Raw genomic sequence first — 25,445 nt, forward strand, 5'->3', positions numbered from 1 at the left:
CATTGGCAATGCAAACAAGATGTTTGATGTCACACATGAAAAACTTTCCCATTTGTGCACTAAAAATATATTGTCCATTCTAATAAGGAAGAACAATTTTATTAATGTTGTAAAAGCTTAGCTGTTCTACATGTCCTCTCATTAGAACTTACATATTTCTAGTGATTTCAATATTCAAATGCTCGTAACTTTATTTTTATTCATTTATTTTTTCAAACTTTCATTGGTCTATTTTTTTATTTTTCTCTTTTAAAAATAATTCAACTGGTTTCAAGAGTTACATTCTTCTTTAATTGCAATGAAGCATGTGAGGAACTTTAAATGTCTTTCCATTATTACACAAATGCCTTGTATAATCAATTTGCGATTGCATTGTTGGTCCTGCAATATTAAAAGGCAATAGTACCCAACATTCCAACATTATGTCCGCTTTCTTCTTGAGGTATATAAAATTGCTTGTAGCTTCTTCTTGTCTCTTCATTTTGCTTAACATATCTATGTATATAAGCATACATAACGGTAGAAACGTTTGTATGCGAGAGTGTTTGTGAGTGTCTGTATGTGTGTCAGGAGTAGGTGTGTGTGTTCATAGTTACTTGCAATAGTTTAATAATTATCCTAAAGCATGCATGCTGGAAAATAGGCCTGTATACAACATAAGAATTACCAGAGTCTGGCTGCCCTGAAAATAGTAGGTCTACATTCTCACTTGTTTTTTTTTTCAGGAAATAATCTAGCACGAACTAATATTTCAGTCCAGGGGAGTGTTTCACAAAGATTGAAGAATGACTAAGAGTTGCACTTAAATTCCGACACATACATGATATGCAAGCGCAATCTTATTGATCAATACGCAGTCCTGCGCGTCCTCTTGGCATGATCTGACCATTGCGGTCATGCCTTTAATACTGCACGCAACTAGCAGAGGCGTCGATCCTGGGGGGGGGGCAGGGGGGCGATCGCCCCACCAATGAAAATATCGGGGGGGGGGGGGCAAACATCGTTTTGCCCCCCCCCCACAATAATTCCGCATGTACAAAAATAAAATAAGATTGTAATGTTACACATAAATTAGCAAGCGAGATCGAGATACACAAGTCGTTCTTTATTTAAAATCGTGCTCAAAATGTCCGCTTTTCAGATTGGAATATACACATTTTCAGCTCGCGCTCGCATCATTTCTGTAGTAAAAACCCATACTTTTCAGGATTAAATAGGTGAATAGAATGTCCCGTTTTCAGTTCTAAACCTAAAAAAAAAACTCGCGCTTCAATTTGCAATAATCTTTTGTTGGATATATATCTTGTTCTTCATTAAAAAGTCATTTTTTCAGATTGAAATATCAAAATCTTCAGCTCGCGCTTCGCGCTCACATCTATTGCTCTTTTAGATACGTCCCATCCCGGGGGGGGGGGGGGGGGGCACTCGACCAAAAAAGTGGTAGGGGTGTGCCGCGGGCGAGACAAAAAACGGGGGCCTTGGAGCGGGCTTATTGTAAAAAGGAGGGTCCTCGGAACGGGCTTTGGAACAACAAATATTTGTGAAAACGGGGGTCCTTGGAACGGATCGCCAGCGTGTGAGTGCGTATGCATCCCTATATGGAACGGGCATGCGTGCATGATGCAGCTAGCCCGGGTGCGCTCGCGCAGAGGCGATGGTCGGACAGCGCTCTGCGGCCACTTTTCACCAAAATTGCAGCTCATTGTAGCAGATCAATGCGACCGGAACGGCATAACGAAAAATATGCGAAGCTTTGGAGCGGATTTCTTCTTTTTCCTCGATAAGAAAAAAATGCTATGCTTTGGAGCGGCTTTCTTTGTTCTTTTTCTCAATGAGACCTCAATGAGACAAAAATGCTATGCCTTGGAACGGAAATTTGAGTGTAAAAATGGGGGTCCCCTCCGCGGCACATACCCACTATGCATTATAAACTGAGTGCCCCCCCCCCCCTCCCCCCCGTCCATCTTAGTCATTGGTACCAAAAATCCTTAGAGTATCATGCTTTCGGGTCAGAATTTAAAGAAATTTCAGCTCGCTCTCAGCACTCGCATTATCTGTGTAGTGATATATGTATCCTCCTCATGAGTTACTACAAACAGTCCTAAACAGGTACCTTTTTCCTATTTTCAGATCATTGTAAATATAAATTTCAGCTCGCACTCGCATTAATTTGTTGGTGAGATATGTGTCTCTTTCTCATGAGTCACATATATTTATAGAGAGAGAGGCCTATGTGTGTGGGGGGGGGGTGTGTGAGTTAGTTTGTTTTGTGTGATCGAGCGCCTATTTGGAACGTTGATTCATGATTTTGCCCCCCCCCCCCCCCCCCCATCTGAAAAATGGATCGACGCCCCTGGCAGCTAGGCATTTAAGAGCGAATCTTTGTGAAACACCCCCAGGTGGGTGTTTCATAAAGTTGTTCGTAAGTTAAGAGCTACCGGTGAACCTTAAATAAATAATCACCAACGAACATTTAAATGGTCCATATATGTCATTTACCGAAAGAAAGGATCACCAGTCGTTCTTAAAGTCGCCTTATCAGCTGATGAAACGGCTCCTGGATGGACCATATACTAGTATCGTGTTGCGTTGACGCCCTCTAGTGTTAATTGATGAAGACAAACTGTGAAATCTGAAGCGGACGACGACGCGTCGTCTCCGGAATCTTGATAGTAAGTTTAACGATCCTACTGGTTTTAACCCAAAATATTTGCATGTACATTGCCGTTTATCAGTTTTACTTCAAAATACAAAGTAGGCAATGAAAATCCTAGGAGTAAGCACTGTGCTACTCTTAGTCTTACTTTTCTTTACTAGAGTCAGACTCAGAGGTCACTCGATCTCCTTGCACGTGCATGACATGCCCTTTTCTGCTGCTCCGCCGCCTCGCCCGGGCCCTTGGCCTCGCTTCGGCAGCGGAGTCCCGGGAGCGGAGCGTATCGTGCACTCGGTAATGTAAAGCCTGGCCTGGCCCTGGGCCCCTGGGGTGGTATTTCGCTAGAAAAGTTACGTGTTTAGGGTCAAATTTGCGGGGATGATTAAACAAAATTAAAATATTTTATAAAGGATATCCTTTTGCCACAACACTTCGTGTTTAGAGTCCGATTTGCGCGACGTGCGGAAGGTGGGTTCGTACTAAACCAAATGATGTGTATTAAAAGGTAAAACCAACGACCGAAGGACCAGTGACAAACTATTCCTGTACTTGTTTAGGGGTATATTTCAGGGAATACTTGCCAAGAGTATCGTTTTGTTTCCAATACTTGTTAAGGGTAGGGTTTCACATGCCAATACGTGTTATTTTCTGTTAAGGGGTGCATTTTCAATATGGAAAATACGTGTTTAGGGTGCTTTTCGAGACCCCATGGTTGCGCATGGTATCCACTTGTCAATGGAAGTGGCCCCCCCGGGGCTACACCGGGACAGTGAACTAGATCGGATATTCCGAGTCATAAACGGTGGGATGGCAATCATGGTTATCGTAAAAATTAAAGAAAAAAAATACAACGAGGGATATGAATGACTTAATATCTTACTCTACACCCGTATTTCACTCCGTGTCCATCCTCTGGTTATCCTCAAAATTGGTGATTTTGGGCCAGTATCTTTTTCCTCACGTATTATTCACGGCCGATTTCAAAACATCGCATGCGATCGCGATTGGTTTGACCTGCGACCGATCGCAATCGCATGCGATGTTTTGAAATCGGCCGTGAATAATACGTGTAGGGTGTCTGGAGAAAAAAATTATTTTTCTTATTTCAAGAAAATATCACATTTTCTTTGTGAATTTGAAGAGAAATTACCTTCAGACTGACAGAAATGTAAAAATTTCGAAAAAAATCCAATTATTGGCTGCAAAAAAGAAGAATGAAATTAGGTAAATTTTCAGCATTTCTCTGCCATAGACTGTGTAGTTAAGAAATGGACACACACAAATCCAAATTTTTAGCTTCCGAGAGCTGTTATATATTTATTATTAATGCCAAAAACTTGTCCATAAAGAGTCCAATAGGATTTTTTATGCTCTATCTGATGGTATGATTTTCATAAAGATTTGGAAACCAGATCACAATGAAAAATTGCGACAAAGTTAAAAAAATTGTGCAAAACAGAAATTTCATTTTCCCATAGAAAACGCATGGAGAAATGGCAATCTCAACACACACAAAAATAAGGGTTTGCAATTTATCTCTAAATCCTTATTTAAAATGATCATATAAACTTGTCCTTACTGTCAACAGATGCCCCTGAATTTTCTCTTTCCATACATGCCAAACACAAGTTAATAATCAATTCAGATCACATTTTTCTAGTAGCCTGAACTTCCCTGAAAAAATGTGCCATATTTTCCCCTAAATTAGCCTGTTTTATGCTGACACTTTTCAGTGTGGCTTCAGACACCCTAATACGTGTGAGGAAATAGATACTGGCCCAAAATCACCAATTTTGAGGATAACCGGAGGATGGAAACGGAGTGAAATACGGGTGTAGAGTAAGATATTAAGTCAATCATCTTTTTCGTTACATATTTTTTGTTTAATTTTTAAGATTATCATGATTGCCATCCCACCTTTGTGACTCGGTATATCCGAAATGGTTCACGGTCCCGATGTTCGGGTAGGTGGTGCGGAGTGTAGCGGTAGTGAAGTGGAGTGGAGCCTGCACGAACATCGCCCGAGGTAGAAAGCTAGAGTCTAGACTTCCTTGTCTTGTTCGAACCTCTCGCTGCAGAACAAAGCATCTCCAGTCTGTCACCTTACTGAGCTAGCAGGAATAGTTGAAAGCCATGGGTTTCATAACGGTTATCAACCGATGTTACGACTAGTCAAGACAAGAGTATTGGGTAGTAGAGTCTATTGTTTTTCTGACTAAATAAACTGATGCCATGATTGGGAAGGTTTCAAGCTACACTGACTGCCTCCTTTAATCCTGAAAACTCTTGCAGTATTGTATTACCGGGGACCGGGAATTACACACACTCGAGATTTTGACAGAATAAAGCCATATTTTGGTATGTATCCATCTTTTCCATCCTAAATCTCTTGGATATATGTTTTAGATTATTCTCGATAAACCTCCATATTTTTTATTCAATTTTTAATAGTGGAGGGGATATACATTTATGGAAGTCTTGCCAATTGGCATTCTGGAAATTGTCTAAGTTATGACTTATCTCTGTAAGGATGTCACCTATTTTATCTCTGACACCATGGACACCACGCCCAATATTTCATTAACCAATCATTACTGCTTGTTATATGCTAGGTCAACCAATAGAAGCGTCTCTTCTGAAAAAATAAAGCGCATTGCTGATATGAGGCGTAATTTCCTTGCGCCCCCGACGCTTCTGCTTGTGCGCTTCTGTGCTGAAAATACATGTGACTCTTTTCAAAGACATATTTTCTCTGAAAGATTATCGTCTCAAACTCCAATTTTTAATTGCTGAAAAGTCTACCAATCTGTCGTTATAATGTCTTTGGAATGTCTCCTTTTGTAAAACATGATGTTCTTGCAGGATGCAGCAAGAAATAATTATTGCAGCATACAGACAGACAAATATCGCATGCAACAATAAGTTACAATAGCCCCCTACATGTACCTCTTGTAAATTTTCTTGTATTTTGCAAGGAAGTTAACAGAACGCGAAGATAAGAGAATTTTCAGAATACCTTTTATCTTTGTTATCTTGCGCAAAGGAATATTTATGCGCAGTTTTTAACTTTATGCATAATTCTAGCTCTGACATTATACGCGCTCGGCGAAAGGTACAAGCAAGAAAAGATACAAGAATATTTCTCTTAAGACAATTTTCAGAATACGGCCCCTGGTGAATACTCACGGGATCAGGAGTAGGTCTACTTGACTCTACTACTAGATCTACACCATACTAGGCGCGGATGGGGGGTGGGGGATTTGATCATTGACATGATGTGGGGGTGGGTGGGGGAATCGATCATTGACATGTGCCCCCATTCCACAGAGAGGGGGGACCTTTGAAGGACCTATCAAAGACCAAAAAATTGGCAAGGTCTTACAGCAGTCTCCAAGATCACTGGAATTTGTCATGTCATCTCTGTGGAATGGCTCAGAAAGACCCCTCAAATAGTCAAAGAACTCAATAAAAGTGATTGGTACTTGTCTTACTGGGTTTAGACTATTCTTATATAGATCTTTCAATGGTCTTTCAAAGATCTTTTAAGTTTTATGCAACAAGTGATCTTTCAGAATTCTTTCCATGGACTTTGCCTGGTCTGTCAATAGCAGTGATCTCTGCCAAAATCTTGAGAGACTGCTGAAAGTTCATTGAAAGACCCAGGGGGGGGGGGGGCCACTTACATTGACGAGTGGATGCCATGCACGACCAAAATAACACGTAAAAAGGATGTCTTTTTCAAGATAGGGCACGTTACATACGTGATAAGGGTGTCAAAAACACTGAAATAATGAATAAGGGGTATCTATTTTTGCTAGGAGGCTACATGTTTAGGGTAAAATTTGCGATGGTATAAAAAATATGACTAAATCGTTTTGTAAAGGATGTACTTTTTGCCCCAAGAGTCAACACTACGTGTTTAGAGTACGATTTGCGCGAGGTGTGGGAGGTGGGGCTGTACTAAACCCAACGATGTAGGTAAAGGTTCGTGACATAATTAAAATATTGCTGTACTTGTTTAGGGGTTCAATTCAGGGAATACTTGCCAAGAGTAGGCCTATTAGTTTTGTTTCCAATACTTGTTAAAGGTTTCTTCACACACCAATACTTGTTAAGGGGTGCATTTTCAGAATGGAAAATACGTGTTTAGGGTGCTTTTCGAGACCCCATAGTCGCGCATGTTATCCACTCGTCAATAGAAGTGCCCCCCCCCCCCCCCCCCCGGGTCGAAAAACCATCAAAAGACCATTTTCCTTTAAGACCGCTTTAAAGGGGATGTTCACCCTGAAGGAAAGTTTGTTGTAAAAATAGATCTACCAGAACAATTAATCAAAATGTTGGTGAGGTTTTGAAGTAAATCCAACAGAGATTAAGAAAGTTATTATAAATTTTAGTTTTTTTTTTTAAATTGTAACATCATAATTCATATACAAGCAGTTGCTTCATATGTTTTGTAATGTAAAATAGATCTACATAATTTCATTTTTTACCTTGATGTTGGGCATAAAGTATAAAACTTATTTGCCCCTCTGCATCTTCTTTGAACTTGTCCTCAGTTGAACTCAACAATTTTACAATGTATGTGTGGGTTTGGATGAGTTATGAGAATTCTGTGTTGGGTCAAAACGATTAAACTTGGTTTTCCAGGCCTTCTCTAGATTTGATTTGAATGCATTTATACTGTTACTATTTACAACCTCAGTAGGTAATTCATTCCATAGGTTGATTACTCGTTGCGAGAAGTCCCGTTGCCTGAGTGTTGAGTGTGCTCTTGACATGATTAGTTTTCAAGAATGACCTCTTGTCCAAGGTTTAGTGTCAAGTTTGAAGAAGTTTGTACAGTCCAAATCATCTATGCCGGGGGGGGGGGGGTTACTCGACCACAAAAGTGGTAGGTATGTGCCGTGGGTGAGACAAAAAACTGGGCTTTGGAAGGGGCTTATTGTAAAAAAGGGGGTCCTCGGAACGGTCTTTAGAACTACAAATGTTTGTGAAAACGGGGGTCCTTGGAACTTGTCGCCTGTGTGTGAGTGCGTATATGCATCCCTATGGAACGGGCATACGTGCATGCAGCTAGCCTTGCGGCACGGGCGCTGGGTGCGCTCGCGCAGAGGCGATGGTCAGACAGCGCTCTGCGGGCCGCTATTCACCAAAAATACAGCTCATTATAGCGGATCAATGCGGCCAGAACGGAGTAACAAAAAATATGCGAAGAGCTCTTTTGAACGGATTTCTTCTTTTTTCTTGATAAGAAGAAAATGCTTTGGAGCGTCTTTCTTTGTTTTTCTTCTCAATAAGATAAAAATGCTATGCCTTGGAACGGAAATTTGAGTGTAAAAATGGGGGGTCTCTCCATGGCACATACCCACCACGCATTATATACTGAGTGCCCCCCCCCCCCCCCCAGATCTATGCCCTGGATAATCTTAAACGTTTAGATCATATCAGCTCTATTTCTCCTGTAGGATATCATTGATAGATTTAATTTATTCAGTCGTTCCATGTACATGATGATGATGTAGCTCAAGTTCTTTAGATTAGGAATCAGTTTGGTTGCTCTATGTTGGATCTATTCAAGTTTTATGTCTTTCTTAAGATAGGGGTGCCATACACTATTGTAGTATTCCAAAGATGGTCGTATGATTGACTTGTAAAGTTGAACCAGACGTCTTTCATCCTAGTTTGAGAAAGTTCTTTTGGTTGGGGTGGACTTGTCCTTTAAGTAGGAACAAGATCTACCAGAAAGAATGACCGGAAGTCTTTACAGGCTTGTCTTCTGTTTGTACACTGATGATGATTTATTTTTTTTAAACACAACATATGGGGAAGCTGCTCGATTTGACTCTGCAAAACCAAAATTAAACTCTTTTATTTTTTATCTTTGAAAAATTTTCTTCAAAACTTCACAAATGTTTTTATTATTTTTGTTCTGCTAGCTTTACAATAAACTTTTTGTCAGGGTTAACTTCCCCTTTAATAATCCATTCAGATCCATAACTTGAGGGGTTTGCACAGCAGACTACCCCCCCCCCATTAAGCGTTGCCCCTGTCCCCCCTCCCCCACTTGGTTTCCGTGCAATAACTCTTAAGATATTCAATGGATTAAAAAAATTGTTGTTGTGTAGGTAGATGACACCAAAATACAGGCTAAGTTCGAATTCGGAGTCCGCAAGTCAAAGGTCACAGCTCATAAAATATGCGAGTTGGTTTCCGCATGATAACTTATGAAATATTCTACATATATTAAAAATGTTTGGTGTGTGGGTAGATGACACCAAAATACAGGCCAACTGCAAATTTGATGTCTGCAATTCAAAGATCACCCATAGGTCATTGTTAAATACTTTTCATGGCACCATTTACCTTTCTCACAGTGATACCTGTAGGCATTTTTAAACAATCTTTCTGCTTGAACATATTGCAAATTGCTGGTTACAGTAAGGGGATTACCCCTTATCAATATTGCTTATATAGATACACACATATTAAGGCCTGACTTTGAGTACTGTAAACTGTGATCTGCGTCCTAGTCTTGAGGCGGTGCTGCATCAGCCCGAGTTTGCTCAATCTTGAGATTTTAGCCCGATCGGCCCTCTTGTGATTCAAGATACCCCGTCTCCATCACCGCAATAAGAGCGATTCCTGCTCGAGCGAGGCATCGATGCATTATGGTCTGACACCCTGAATAAATAATCCAGAGTGCATCTGCACCTGCGAATTAGCAGGATAATTTGTAAAATAGCGCGCTATTTTGCAAATTATCCCAAGTTGACTTGGGATTGCAATCTCGAGATTAATCCTACGAATTAGCGCGATAGTTGCGTCTCCATTACAAATAATCTCTAGATTGTTCAGATCGGATAATTTGCCGGATCAGAAATAGCGTGCTTATTGGAAAACTCTGGCTGGTGCAGACGGCTCTATATATTTGGTGCCGGGCAACATGTTGCACTCACATAATAACACATCTCTCTGACTGTCATATCTTCTGTCAGAGATTATTATGGAAAGGGCGAGTCTTAAGATCAAAGGTCTAAATTTGTTCATTATATATATGCATATTGGTTTCTGCACGATATTAAGTTTGATCATATTGAATGAATGTATGATCGCGTTAAGCGGGGGCATCTGTGTCCTTTGGACACGTCAAATTTCTAGTTCACAATAAGACTAATTCATGAGGATTGATTATTTTCAGTACATGTCAAGTCTCGCGCAAATTTCAAGACCAAATTTGTGACAGCCTGGTATGTTTTTACAAAATTACAAAAAATTATGCATGTCAGACCAAAAATTGCTCCAAAATGTGATTTCTTGTTTAATATCGATTATCATTACAAAATGTGTTTTCAGCTCAAGGAGGATTCATAAATGAGTGATTATTATTGCTTTTATTGATGATATTCAAGTGTGACATCAACTGAAACTGATGGTTCAGAGTCAAGAATGAAGGAAATATTCATTTTCTTGATGGTTTCCAACTAAATGAAAAAAAAAATGTTTAGGAAATATGGAAAGTAAGCATTTCATGGATGTAAAGATATGTAATGCAAAATTTCAGCAAGTTTTTTTGTTTTTTTTTCATACGGTATTATGGTTGTCAAAATAGGAAAACTCTTGTGCTGTTAACTCGTTTGAATGGCTTTTAATTTTCACTCTGCCCTAACCACAAGTAAATGAGAAAATCTATGACTGAATGCAGAATCTATCATTGTTTTGTCTTTTATTAATTTCAGGTCCTTACTCTTCAGTGATATCGGATGAATGACATGGAAAGATGTTTCGATATCTACTTTCACGTTGCATCAAATTTGGAAGCAATCATTGCCATATGCTGTCCAAGAGTAATAACTTCACAAGACCAATAAAACCATTTCATAAACGTGATGTATATCGACTACAAAGTTTTGTATATGTACATGGGGGAGTCATTAGAAGGAATGAGACCAACAGCTTTTTAAATGACAAGTCTTCTCATGATCAAGATAGGTTGGATGATACCGAGGATGGGTATATAAAAGAAAAGACACGAAAGGAAATTTCAGAACTTCTAGCTATAGGATGGCAAGCTCCAGAGAAGATTTCTGATCCAGATATTGAACATTTCTTGACTCTCACCTCAAAAAAAGGTCGGAAGAAATTTTTGAGGTTTCTGTTCAAGAAGGAAATGTTGAAGAAGAAAGATAAGATGAAAAGGGAAGAGAAAGCAAGACAAAGAGCTTTAGTTAAAGAAACACAGGATTCTGATGAAGACAGTGATGTTTTTCCAAATCGCTTCTTTCTTCGCATACAAAATAACACAATCATGCAGTTTGAAAAGTGGAGACTTGCTGCTGGTATGAAATTTGGCCCTAAGATAGCATTTGATTTCAGCTATGAGAACTTGATGAGAAAACAGGAGGTAATCAGTCTTGTTCAGCAGCTCATGCATGTAATGAATGCTAATAAACGCGCAAAGGATCCATTTGATATTCATTGGGTTGGCTTAACCTCAGAGACCCAGTCGTTACATGAACTGAATCGTTTACATGGAGTTGCAATGGAGCACATTATGGTGAACAATACTGAAAAGGATCTCTTGGAGGTCTTTCCAAAAAAGGACATCATATATCTTAGTGCAGATTCTCCAAATGTCATGAAGTCCTATGATAGTGACAAGGTGTATGTAATTGGAGCATTGGTGGACAGAAATATTATATATACGGGACAATCCTTAGCTAGAGCAAAGAGATTTGGTTTAGATCATGCCCGACTTCCATTGGACAGGCATCTTCAATGGACAACAGGAGCCAAGAACCTGACCCTCGATCAGATGATAAAGATCATGATTGAGATGAATACATCAGGTGATTGGGTCAAAGCATTGCAGCATGTTCCAGTGAGAAAGCATGCTGGCCTTCGTTCAGGTCCACATTGGGATCAAGACCAGGAGAGCAAGCATCAAGAGAAATTCAAAAGTAATGACAGCATTCAGAGGAATCCATCGCATTTTGTGGCTAGTCGAACAAAGCAATTTAAGGGTTCATCAAAAAAATCTGGTGTTGGAAAGAGACAAAGAAATCTTGAAGTGGATGATGACACCGATAGTACACTCTTTAGTTCAAGCTCTGGTGCCAAGGGCTGGTTTAGTGGGGATCATTAATTTGTGCAGATGATAATTATGACATAAAAACTAAACAATTAACATTTATTGCAGATTGTTTGATTGGCAACATAGGATAGTTTCTATTTTTGAAATCATTTGCTTGAAAATGCATGAAAAGCTGCAATTTTGACAGATATTAACAGGTTTTATAATATGTGGTCATGAAATGGTGAAATTAGAAAAAAATATCTGGGGTTAGTGATGGAAAAAAAATCTTCAAGTATTCAGAGGATTATGTGTATTTGAATCTATCCAATTCCTGAGGATATATTTACCTTTACCTTTTGTTAATCTCAGATTGAACTAATTATTTTGGAAATTATACTCATATTTATAGTGAGAACTGACTAGCAATGGATCAAATCTTTACCTCAATCCCATAAGGTAAGGTAAGATAAAACAACTGGACAATAAATACTTCAAATGATCACCATTGAAGATAAAAAAATGTTGATGAATCCCATTTTCCATGCCATTCCTACCTTGGTCTGATTCATCAACTGGTGGCACCAAGCGATGTGTTGGCTCAGTTGGTACGATGTTCGTCTGTCAGACCAAAAGTCGTTAAAAGATAGGAGTTAGTGCTACCCTGTTTAGTGTTAACGATTAGAGGGATAGAGCTACGTTGATCTGGCGCTGCACAGTGGCTGTTGGGCCCACGATCAATTGGGCAAAAAGTATTTCTATTTCAGGTTTCATTTTGTACAATGAAATATGGATTTTCATTTTCATTTGTTATTTCTATTTATGTGCAATTTAAGTGCTCAGTATTTGTACCCACCTAATTTTAATCCCAACTGTCTGCTTCACTAAAGTGCTATTAGTCTGATCACTTTTATCACTTTTTATGAGTGCACGTAATCCCACAAATCAACAGAGTATTCAAATCAGTGTTAGTTATAATTCCCCTGAAATTGATTTTTTTTATTGCATAATAAACTAAATTTCACAACTGTTTGTCATTGCAGAGTGAGCATTGCACCAATTTGTGTAGGTTTCGGTTGAGTTTACAACCGGGTATGACCCTATTCAGATTCCCATGGGTGAGCATTTACTGTTCACATAGTCGACACATGGCCAGTAGGGTCATACATTGAGCCATAGTCTGATTAGTGGTGCATGGTGATGGTTTTGGCCCAGTGGAAATGGGATGTAGTTGCTGTTTATGACAGTTTGAAATGATTCAGATCTCTTTATGGCCTTAACAATGATTCTAAAAGTGCCTAAGTTAATCAGTTTGTCCCATCTGCTTTTGAAGTTGAGCAAAGTGAGTAGAGACATAGTCACATCAAGTAGTCAAGTTGACTCAAGTTGCATGAAAAGCTATATAATGGATGCTCCTCAGAAAATACTTCACAACAATTCAAACAACTTGTGATAACTCAATAGTAGCAAATAATTCTGTATTTTATTCTAGCGTCAAATTGTTAAAGGGATGGTCCAGGCTGGAGATATTTATATCTCAATAAATAGAGTAAAATTCACAGAGCAAAATGCTGAAAATTTGATCAAAATCGGGTAACAAATAACGAAGTTATTGAATTTTAAAGATGGGCATTATTCTGGTGAAACAGTTCTAGGCATGTCTTTATGAATATTCATTACGTGGGCTGATGATGTCATATGCCCACTTGTTCTTTTGAATTTTAATATATGAAATCAGGTTTATTCAAAAAATTTCTACCAAGAACTAAAACAATGGGATTGACAACTGATTAAGTGCATTGATTATTTATTGCTGCAACTTATTTTATCATAATGGAGACACATCATTTACACATGTATGAAAAAATTAAACATTTATGATTTCATGTAATAACATAAGAAAAAAGAGATTGGGGATGTGACATCATCAGCCCACCTAATGAATATTCATAACCATGTGCATATAACTGTTTTCACAAAATACTGATAAACTTTAAAATTCAATAACTACATTATTTGTTATCCGATTTTGATGAAATTTCAGCATTTTGCTCTGTGAAGTTTGCTCTATTTATTTAGATATAAATATTTTCAGCCCAGACCATCCCTTTAATGGCAAATGCTTTCCAATACTACATTACAATGTATTACTTTCAGTGTGTTCCTAATGACATTTATTTAATTGTCATTTCTACTTTTCTTTTCTACGATTTCAGTGACTCACAACTTTGAAAAGTGTGTGAGGACTTTTATCTTCCCCGGGGGCCATTTCATAAAGCTGTTCGTAAATTAGGAGCGACTTGAAGAACGACTGGTGATGCCTTCTTACGCGCTAAACCATCGCCAATTTATTATACAAGAAAGGATCACCAGTAGTTCTTAAAGTCGCTCTTAACTTACGAACAGCTTTATGAAATGGCGCCCAGATTAGATAAAAAGGAGGATTAATTTAAGTGTCATTAGTCTTTCTTCTGCACGTGTACATAATTTTTGAGTAGTTTCAAAACTCATGGGTAAAGGACAAGCGATCACTTTTTACATCAAATTTATGTTTTAAACTGGGTCATTCCATGCCAATTCACCCAATGAATTTGCAATTTTGCACCCGGCCCTCTCAGAATTCGTTGTAATTTGGTGCACATAAAATTCCCCATGGCCCAAGCACAAAACCAAAAAAAATAGTCCAATCGGTCCGTCGGTTCTCGCGCTACGGCCCGCCCTTTTCTCCTTGTTTTGACAAAAATGGGCGTGACCTACAACTTTCAATGGCCATTACGTCGTAAAGTGTTGACCAATTTTCACGAAACTGGTACCAATCAAAAGGAAATTCAGAGAGGAATCCAAAACATGCATCAAATAATGTATTGGAGCGATTTATAAGGTCATGACCTTTGACCTTTACTTTGACCTTGAGTTTGACCCCGGACAAATAATTTTTTTACTTGATTTTCGTGTATGTTAATTATTAGTATGATATTGACAAAATATGTTAAAACCAGTGATGATATTTATTTCTTCACCTTTTAAAACTCTTCCAAAGATACCAATTGTCTGATCTGAAATTTCACTTCTGATATTCATGTTAAGTGTTTACCAGTCCCATGATACATGATTTCTTCAAATCTTAAGTTACAGTATGCAAACACATGAAAAGAAATTAAGCTTATCAGTTGATAAATGAAACATTAAACATTTATACTTATGAATACCCCGGGGGGGGCACTCGACCAAAAAAGTGGTAGGGGTGTGCCGCGGGCGAGACAAAAAACGGGGGCCTTGGAGCGGGCTTATTGTAAAAAGGAGGGTCCTCGGAACGGAATTCGGAACTACAATTTTGTGAAAACGGGGGTCCTTGGAACGGATCGCCAGCGTGCGAGTACGTGCGTATGTACCCCTATGGAACGGGCATGCGTGCATGATGCATCCAGCGCGGCCTTCGCCGGGTGCGCTAGCGCAGAGACGATGGTCGGACAGCGCTCGGCGGCCGCTTTTCACCAAAATTGCAGCGGATCAATGCGACCGGAACGGCGTAACGAAAAATATGCGAAGCTTTGGAGCGGATCTCTTTCTTTTTTTTTTCTCGATAAGAACAAATTGCTATGCCTTGGAGCGGCCTTCTTTGTTTTTTGTGTCAATAAGACAAAAATGCTATGCCTCGGAACGGAAATTTGAGTGTGAAAATGGGGGTCCCCTCCGCGGCACATACCCACTATGCATTATATACTGAGTGCCCCCCCCGGGATGAATACCATCCCTTCAGAGCCTCAAGATTAGATTTTTGGTTGGTCGATTCTCATATTTCCTATAAGACTATCATGTAATATCAGACCAGGGGCCCATTTCACAAAGGACTTACACCTGTTGTAACTTTGCCATAAAGGCAACTTTCATGGCAACAGGGCTCAGCAGCCAATCAATATCAAGGTTATCATGGTAGTTGCCATAATGGCAAAGTTACAACAGTTGCAAGCTCTTTAAGGAACGTGCCCCTGCAATTTGGGCTGATCACAATGCGATTTCGCTTAAAGTTAGATTAAAGGTCAAGTCCACCTCAGAAAAATGTTGATTTGAATCAATAGAGAAAAATCAGACAAGCATAATGCTGAAAATTTCATCAAAATCGGATGTAAAACAAGAAAGTTATGACATTTAATATTTTCGCTTATTTTTCACAACATACTATTATATGCACAATTTAGTCACATGCAAATTGATGATGTCCCTCACTATTTCTTTTTGTTTTTTTTTGTTTGAATTATACAATATTTCAATTTTTACAGATTTGACGATAAAGACCAACTTGACTGTGAAACATAAAATGTTTAACAATGGTAATTCCACACGTTCACGGCGAAATAAAAGTGTGCTTCACAGGACAATGAGGAGAAAATTAGAATATTTCATATAATAAAATACAAAAGAAATAGTGAGTGAGTGATGTCATCAGTTACCTCATTTGCATACCGACCAGGATGTGAATAAAACTATTTTGTGAAATTAAGCGAAACTTAAAAATGTCATAACTTTCTTATTTTACATCCGATTTTGATGAAATTTTCAGTGTTGTACTTGATGGATTTATCTCTTTTTATTCAAATCCACTTTTTGTTGGGGTGGACTTGTCCTTTAAGCAATAGGCCTAATAAAATAGGACCTGGATATTGGAAAATATATCTATTCTAAAAGATGAAGACTATCGGAACAAAATAATTGAATTAACTCAAGATATATCTAAGATGCAATTATTGCCTATAGATAAATGGGGAGTTACTAAAAATTAAAGTTCGTGAGTTTTCACAGAAATATTGTTTTAAAAAATCACTGGTTATGAGAGGTGATAAATGTAAACTAGAAGCATTATTTTTGTTCACTTCAAAAGAAATGTGACAGTAATTTAGAGAACAAACAGTTACAAAATGAATTAATTGATGTAAAAGAAAAATTAGAAAAATATACAAGACAGAGACAAAGGTGCAAGAATAAGAGCCACTGTAAAATGGATGGAGGAAGGAGAAAAGAGCACGAAATATTTTTAGAAAAAAATGAAATAAAAAGAGAAATCAAAACAGTTTAAATCTGAAAATGGAAAACATATTTTTCATGAAAATAAAGAAATTATCAATGAAGTGCTATCATATTACACAAAGTTGTATGAAAAAGAAGAAATAAAATTAAATGAAAATAAGGTTTTGAAACAAACGGTATACAATTAGATAACAAAAATAAGAACAAGTGTGAAGGACTTTTGACAGAGGAAAAATGTAAACGTTCGGTTTATTTTCGAAAAGTAAAACCCCGGCTCCGACAAACCTGTGAAGTATCTATAGGTCATCATATTGCTATGGATAATGAACTATAGCTCTGAAAACTGATTGGGTGCATAAGTTATCAAGATTACAAAATATTCTTCACAGTTGGAAAAGAAGAAATTTGACTATATTTGGTGAGGTTACCGTATACTTAAGTCATTAGCATTATGCCAAGTTATTCATTTGATTATTGCAGATTCTATACCAGATAATTTTTGAATAAATTGAATAAGATTATTTGTAATTTCATTTGGGGATACAATACTGGAAAAGTAAAGAGTGCAGTGTTAACAGATAGATATGTATATGGAGGGATTAATAATTATGACTGATATAAACAATCAAATGTTAAGTTTTAGATTAAAATGGATACGTATTTTTTTTATCTTGTCAATAACACTTTCTCCCCTTGGAGAAAAATTTGACATTTTTGGTTAATCAGTTAAGTGGTTTAAAGTTTTTAATGAATTGTAATCATGATAAAGATATTACAAGGATTGTTGAAAACAAAATGATACCAAAATATTATTGAGAAGTTTTATATGCATGGATGTTAATAAGGTCACGTGTAAAACGACCTGACAGAAATGATGATGATAAAGCAGGAGAAATTCTATGGTTCAATAAGAATATGATTTTTGATAGAAATATGCTATTTCACCAAGATTGGTTCAAAGTCGGTATTTTGTTCCCGAGTGATATTTTTTTTAAATGGAATTAATAGAAATTATTTCAAATATGTTAACCACTAGGAAAAGTAAAGTGAATGTTGTTTTTTATTATAGTAAATTACAAAAAGCAATACCACATGCATGGTTACAAAACGTAAATATTTGTAGCAAAAGTCTTACATTACCATTTATAATTGTAAAAAAAATATGTATATGATTTAAGCAGTAAACAATATTATAAAATAATTTTGTTGTCAATTTTGGGTTAACAACTTAAGTGTTGATATTATTTGGTCACATGTTTTCAGACTTTTTTTTATAGAGATTGACCGACTTCGAGAATTTAGTTTCAAATTAATCTATAATTTACTAGGCCACCAGGAAAAACCTTTACAAGTGGAAAATAATTAATAGTAATTTATGTTTAAACTGTAATATTGAAGAAGACATTAATCATGCATTTTTTTTTTTTTACTGCGAGTTGAACAATTCACTTTTTATTTTCGTTTAATATTTGATTAAAAAAGTCTTCCATACTGATATTGAAATCAATATGAGCTACTTATTAACATTGGAAAATACTGATATAGATTTGATATTATTCATTGCATTATGGAGTATTTAAAAATTGATTTTGGAGAGAAATTCACTCGGTTTTGATAAAAAGAAATTTCAGTCTTGTTTTCTTATTTAAAAGAGAGATTGAAAAAAAGAATAAAATTAAATAACATAAGAGAAAGAGAAGATAAAAATTTACCGAACTGTTTGTTATATTATATTTAATTGTATAATTTTCATTGTCAAAAGTTCATGATTGAAATTAATTATTTGTATCATTTGTCTGTGTAAAGCTATGAATTTTGCAAATAAAATCCTCTATTAGGAGGGAAAAATATAAATGTTTTCTTTTGTGAATAATTATTCAATATCTAATAATATTGAAGTCACCACTGCTGCTATCGAATCGCGTAATGCAGGAGAGACTGCCAGAGGCGTTCCACTTACTTACCTCTTTCCTTCCCTCTCTTGCTTCACATATACAGTGCGTCCCAGAAAAAACGAAACCGATATTAAGCGATGATTTATCATAACTTAATCACAAATACAATAGACAAATCACCTACCAATGTAAAGCTTAGAATCTCCCCTTTCATCTGATATTACTTAGATTATTTCTCATTCACGCATGAGTGAGCAAAAACAATTTGAAGAGGGGATACCAAAAAGTCTTTTGGCGGGCTGTATCTGGGTTTAAAAAAGAAAACCACATTTTAAGAAAGTCAAATAACTGCTCTTTAATTTAATACCTCAATTACAGAAAATGGTCAAGAAATAACAAAGTTCTGGTTATTTGAAATAAGGCTTGAATTTCAATAATTTCATAAAATTAAGAGGTTCTACCGGCTAGCGTTCAAACTCACTTGACACTCCGTTTTGTTGACGATCAGCCATGCATTAAGTCTTTTGTTAACCATGCAATAGCTTATGTGGGAAACCGGTGAAAACACGTTTATTTAATGAAATTATGGAAATACAAGCATTGTTTCAAGGGAACATAACTTTTTTACTCCTTGACCATTTTTTGTGATTAAGGTATCAAATAAAAGAGCAGATATTGAACTTTTTAGGCATGTAATTTTCTTTTTTTAATTCAGATACCCCCCGCCAAACGAGTTTTTGGTATCCTTTCTTCAAATTGTTTTTGCTCACTCATGCATGAATGGGGAATAATCTAAGTAATATCAGATGAAAGAGGAGATTCTAAGCTTTACATTGGTAGGTCATTTGTCTATTGTATTTGTGATTAAGTTATGATAAATCATCGCTTAATATCGGTTTCGTTTTTTTCTGGGACGCACTGTATATTATCATCCTTTCCCCTTTGTCTTCACCTCTCTGTCCTTGTCTCCTTGTTTCTTCCTCTTCTTTTCTCGTATCCTTTTACTCAATTTCTTTTATTCCTCTAAAGTTTCATTTAAAGGGATGGTCCAGGCTGGATATATTTATATCTCAATAAATAGAGTAAAATTCATTGAGCAAAATGCTAAAAATTTGATCAAATCGGATAACAAATAACGAAGTTATTGAATTTTAAAAATTTGCATTATTCCAGTGAAACAGTTTCAGGCATGTCTTCATGAATATTTATTAGGTTTATTCAAAAATTTTCAACCAAGAATTAAAACAATTGAATTGACAACTGATTAAGTGCATTAGTTATTTATTGCCGCAACTTATACCATCATAATGGAGACACATAATTTACACATGTATGTATATAAAGTTCTCAAAATATCCCTTTTCATATTTTGTCTTATTTTCAAAATGTAGACATTTTAGCTAGCGCTGTGTGCTCGTATTGTGATTGGTGAGTTATTTATACCTCAAAATATATTAATTCTACCACAAACTACTTAAAATTCCTTTTATGACAGTTTATCAAAAATTTCGATTTTCGCTCGCATATAATTGTTAAACATATATTAACTCATGCATCCTATTCATAATTACAGAAGTGCTCAAAATGTTCAGTTAACAGGCCTCAATATGAACAAATTTTACGTTCTCATTATGCTTATTAGATTAATGAATAAGATAACATTTTCATGAATTTCTAATAACCAAATGGTCCCTTTTCGGAATGGAATATCGACAAGTTTCTTCTCGCGCTTAGGAATAGGAAGATAGTCGTCATTTTCATATGATGATACGATGACTGTCCTTAGAATGTCCCGGTCCTATATAGGTCAAAATTATTATAAAAATATCGGCTCGCGCATTGGGTGCGATCCACATCCACTGAGCAATTTTCCAACACAGTCATTGGAATAGTGCTTAGAATAATATAGAACGGAATATTAAATATTTTCTGCTCGCGCTCGCACAGATTTTCATGATTAAAATCAAATGGATTCAGAATGCCCAGATTCTGTCCCCGGATTCTGTCTAAATATAAAACACGCGAAAGCATGTTTATTGAGATACGCAGCTTAAGGACGTTCCACAGTTAAAGTGAAATCCATGTCATTTTCACCAAACTTTGCACATAGATACTTTAGAACCTTAATATTCGAAATATGCAAAAATTAACATAGGTCCATGTGCTTGATTTTTTGCTACAGAACTTCAAAGTTCACCCAAATTGATGTTCTTAAGAATTGCGCATTCAAAAAAATTTGGCATTTTTTGACCGCCCAAGATTACTACAATGAGTTTAAACCTGTATTACTCAGTCAAAATACATGAAAAAGTCATCAAATTTCGCAAGAGAGTTAATAATTGTATCGTTAGAATGGAGAATATATTTATAGTGCTATTTGTTTGCAATTTTAAGTTTAACAGCACTGTCAGTTCTTAAAAATGGCGTAAAAGATAACAAAATCCCAATCTAAAAAATGTGAAATTTCAGTAACAAACTACAAAAGTACAATAAATGCTGCACTTTATTAAAAATCCATGTCATTTTCACCAAAATTTGTAGAGTTGTAGAGGAAGGTACACCTAAGAGGAACAAACATTAAAAAATAGGGGTTCATGTGCTTGTTTTTAAACTATCAGTATTTTTATTAGAGCAAATGTGCTTTTTAAAACACAAAAAATGCGCCGAATGCTTTGAATCTATGTGAAGAAAAAATCAAAACCACTCTACCATTTATTCAAACTCGGGGTAATATTCGTGATTCTTGGCAGCACTGCAGAGTAAAGTATTTTGAAATTGTAGAGAATCTTTTTTTTGAATGGTCCATGGAATAATTCAATTTTTTAGCTTCATGAAATAACGCATCGGATCTGCAGTTAAAGTGTAGAAGATGAGAAAAATCAGCACATACCCGCAGCTAATTAATCACCTGTTCATCCATTGTGACGTCAGCGCGCAGAGTGTAAACTATGCGCAGATCATAATGCGCACAAACATAACTGTGGAACGCTGTGGAACGTCCTTAATCTGTACAGTTTGTTTGTTTGCCGTTTGAATAACAAATACAAAGTATATAATAATACATACAAAATACATAAAACATGAAATGATAAAGGTAAAGGTTAAAATACAGTAATAAATGGTAAGGATAAAAAGTAAAACATACGGCTGGAAGTTCATATTCAGCTGCAATATTGTATTGCTGCTGGTCTTCGATCCTTGGAGCCAGTTTACTTTCAAAAAGGCTATAATATAATTATGATTACCATAATTTATATAGGAAGTCAAAAATAAAAGTAGAAATCATTAAAAACAAAGAAAAATCCTACAACCTACACCTAATCCCCCCCCCCCCCGGTACAAATCGGTGATTTAATTTCAATTAGCACAGATTTATTTCAAAAATACACTATTAAAAGAATTGAAAGTGGTGGCATTGTGCAGCTAAAAAGGGATTATGTTAATTTCAGAGGCAGGCTCGGTAATAAAGCCCGTCTCACACTAAGCGATTCGTTGCGATCCGAATTTCAAATTAATTGTGATAACATTAATTTTGATATGGATATTCCAACTTATATTACGGATCAGAGTTCAGAATAGTGGTAGGACTACTGAAATCGAAATTCAGTCCAGTTAGAGCCTCCCTGAATGAATAAAAACAAATCAAATTCCAAATCGTAATGACGTATAATCATCGGCTGCGACTTGAAACCGATTTGGACTTTAATCCGACCATATGGCTTGCCACAAAGTAGAAACATGAATTTACTTTTCCTAACAATATGCCAAACTTTAAATGAAATAATTCTACTTCTTCGAACTTTCATAATAAATGCAAAATGCGATTACTTGAAAAATCGCGTTGCACCGGATCGCATAGTGTGAGACGCCGGGCTTATAATCAATTTGACATTTTCCGAACCTAGAAATGTTCTTTCCGATGAAGTTTTTTTTTCTTGATTCGTGTTTCTATGGGGTCCTAGAACAAATTCAGTTTGGTTGCCCAAAGTTGCCGCCGTTTGGGCAATTTTGCTAATTTGCATAAATCCAAAATGGCCGCCACATGCCATCTTAAAAAACTAACTTTTGAACCCCTTGCCCTAAAATGATGAGGAAGAACTCCTTCTATGGGTTTAGGTGTGTGTAGAATCCATTTCTATTATTATTTTGGCAATATAAGGTCATCTTCAGGTCAAATCCAATATGGCCGCCAGATGCCATTTTGATCGAAAAACTGAATTTGAACCCCTTGCCCCAGAATGATGAGCAATACCTTTGTTTAGGGGTTTTGGTGTGTGTAGAATCTCTTTCTGCTTATCTATTTTGCAATATAAGGTCATCTTCAGGTCAAATCCAAGATGGCCGCCAGATGACGCCATCTTGAATATTAACTTTTGAACCCTTTGCCCCAGAATCATAAATAATAACTTTATTCGTGAGTCATTTGGTATGTTGATTCAATTTTTGATGTAATTTTGCAATTATAAAGGATAATCTTCAGATCAAATCCAAGATTGCCGCCAAATGCCATCTTGAAAAGTTACTTACCGAGTATTATAGTGTAAGAGCTTATGTAAGGGGATTTCAGTAAGAATACTCATTTCTTTTTATTCCTTCTCAAATTTTAGTTCAAGGGGAAGCCAGATCTGAGATGTTGTCAGACGTTCTAAATTAACTTCTCATCTTAGAATGAATCCTCGTTAGGTTTGGGCTATATGATCAATTTCGCGTGTACTTTTATTTCTTTTAATGTCCATCCATACTTTTGTACTGAGGAGGCTTTAAAGTCTTTTTTTAATTTGAAAGTATTTTCTCCATATTTTTCCTAAATCAAAGTGTCCAATGATAGGTAGGCATCAGTTCGTCTAGGGTCGCTGGGGTTTACATTTTCGAGAATGTCTGTAGAGCTCCGCTCTATAGAGTGGCAGTCTCTATAGCAAATTTGTACAGATGAAGGAGGATGGCGCTGAGACAGGTTCAAATAGTGATGCTGCCCTAGCCTTCCTCCTTAGTCTTTGGCCTGCCAATGTAGCATTATGATTATTTTCTGACGTCTTGACCCCTGTACTTAGTAGCTCTCCATAGATGACGACTATCATCTACATCTTCAAAAGTGTTAGTGTTTATGCCGGCCAAGTTTTATGTCACGTTTGCAGGTGTGTTTATAACGGAGGTGTGATCTATCTGGGGACCAATCACATAGCTCACCTTACCGGGCACCTTACATTGGTGAATCTCTTCTAGGATTTGCCAAAGTTTCATGCGGCGAACATGCCCCCAACCACTTGAGGCACCTTTCACTAAGAAGCGAGAATAAGCTGGTGATGCCAGCATGCACGTACGCTGAAGGGCCTTATATTTTTCACTCTGTCCTGCCATTTCATGTGCAGGATACGTCCGATGCAGCTGACATGGAAGGTGTTTAGCCGCTTTTCTTGATCAGCGTACGTTTTCGAGGACTTATTTCCGTTCAGGAGCTTGGCCATGGCTGTGACCGATATTCCCATCCTGGTGCTTGTCTCCTTGTCCAGTGAAAGAGAACTAGAGACAGATAGTCAATCCAAGGTAGGTGAGGAGTCCACCACAACCAGACAAGACTAGTGCGTGCTGTTGATAGAGATATCTGGAGGACAGTCAATGTCTTGAGTCTATCAGGATTTCTGTCTTACAGGCTGATGGGTGATCCAAACTCCTTACATGCACAGGACAGGTGGCTGTATTACTAGGTCTTGTAGGCCTACTCCTGCTTCTTTATGAAAGGTTGAAGAGTTTCTCATCTGCTCTGGTACGGATATACATGTAGATGCCTTCTGTGCATCCGTGAAATGCATACTGAGGAAGCATGAAGAAGATTCCAAATGAGTGTCAGGGCAAGGCGCAGCATAATTGCTTCACACCACTGCTCACAGGAACTGAGGGAAGCTACCAGATGTTTCAGTATTGTAGCAAACGGTGCTCATGGAATGATGTGACCATGGATCAGTCTTGGGGGCCTATCTTCTACAGGAGGCTAAAAAGTGCACTCGTGCTGACCAAGTCAAAGGCTTTTGTCAGGACGAGAAGTCCAATGATTATCATAAAGGAAGCTAGGTAATAAGTTAACAAATTTTCTGAAAAATACGGAAAAATCACTTCTTTATTAAAAAATAATACTTTGAAGTCCTTTCAATAGAAAAATATGGCTGGACATAAAAAAATGACGAGAATTCCAGAAATTGGTCATAGCCCAAACCTTGAATGGTTTCATTCTAAGGTGAGCGATTAATGCCGAAATATATTATCAACCATCTGACCATCTGAGACCTGACTTGACCACTAAAAATGGAGAAATTAAAAGAAATGAATAATTCTTACTGAAATACCCTTACATGAGCTCCCACACATAATAGTAACCCTCTTTAGGACAGCGTGTACTTTTTGGGGAGAGTACTTCTTCAAGGTTCAAAGTTCAATAGTCTCGGGAAGTAGTTTTTTTTTAATATGGCGTTTAGCGGCCATCTTTTTTTAAAATCTGAATGATCCTATATTTATTACCAGAAATAGAATCAACATATCAAATAACTCACGAAAAGAGGTATTATTCATGATTCGTGGACAAAGGGTTCAGAAGTTATTTTTTCAAAATGGCGTCATCTGGCGGCCATCTTGGATTTGACCTGAAGGTGACATTATATTGCAAAATAGACAGCAGAAAGAGATTCTACACACCCCAAAACCCTTAAACAAAGGTATTATTCGTCATTCTGGGGCAAGGGGATCAAATGTAAATTTTTCAAGATGGCATCTGGCGGCCATCTTGGATTTGACCTGAAGATGACCT

At 37.0% G+C, this 25,445-nt stretch overlaps 1 protein-coding gene across 1 annotated transcript; it reads left to right on the forward strand.

Annotated features, from left to right (window-relative positions):
- The first annotated feature begins 2,589 nt into the window (after positions 1–2,589).
- On the forward strand, positions 2,590–14,936 carry LOC129256936 (tRNA methyltransferase 10 homolog C-like). Its single transcript, XM_054895160.2, has 2 exons — positions 2,590–2,672; positions 10,393–14,936. The coding sequence occupies exon 2, from the start codon at positions 10,434–10,436 to the stop codon at positions 11,796–11,798; it is 1,365 nt and encodes a 454-aa protein (XP_054751135.2). The 5' UTR covers positions 2,590–2,672; positions 10,393–10,433; the 3' UTR covers positions 11,799–14,936.
- The last annotated feature ends 10,509 nt before the right edge of the window (positions 14,937–25,445 follow it).

This window comes from Lytechinus pictus, chromosome 3 (assembly GCF_037042905.1).
Source record: "Lytechinus pictus isolate F3 Inbred chromosome 3, Lp3.0, whole genome shotgun sequence".
Classification (NCBI taxonomy): domain Eukaryota; kingdom Metazoa; phylum Echinodermata; class Echinoidea; order Temnopleuroida; family Toxopneustidae; genus Lytechinus; species Lytechinus pictus.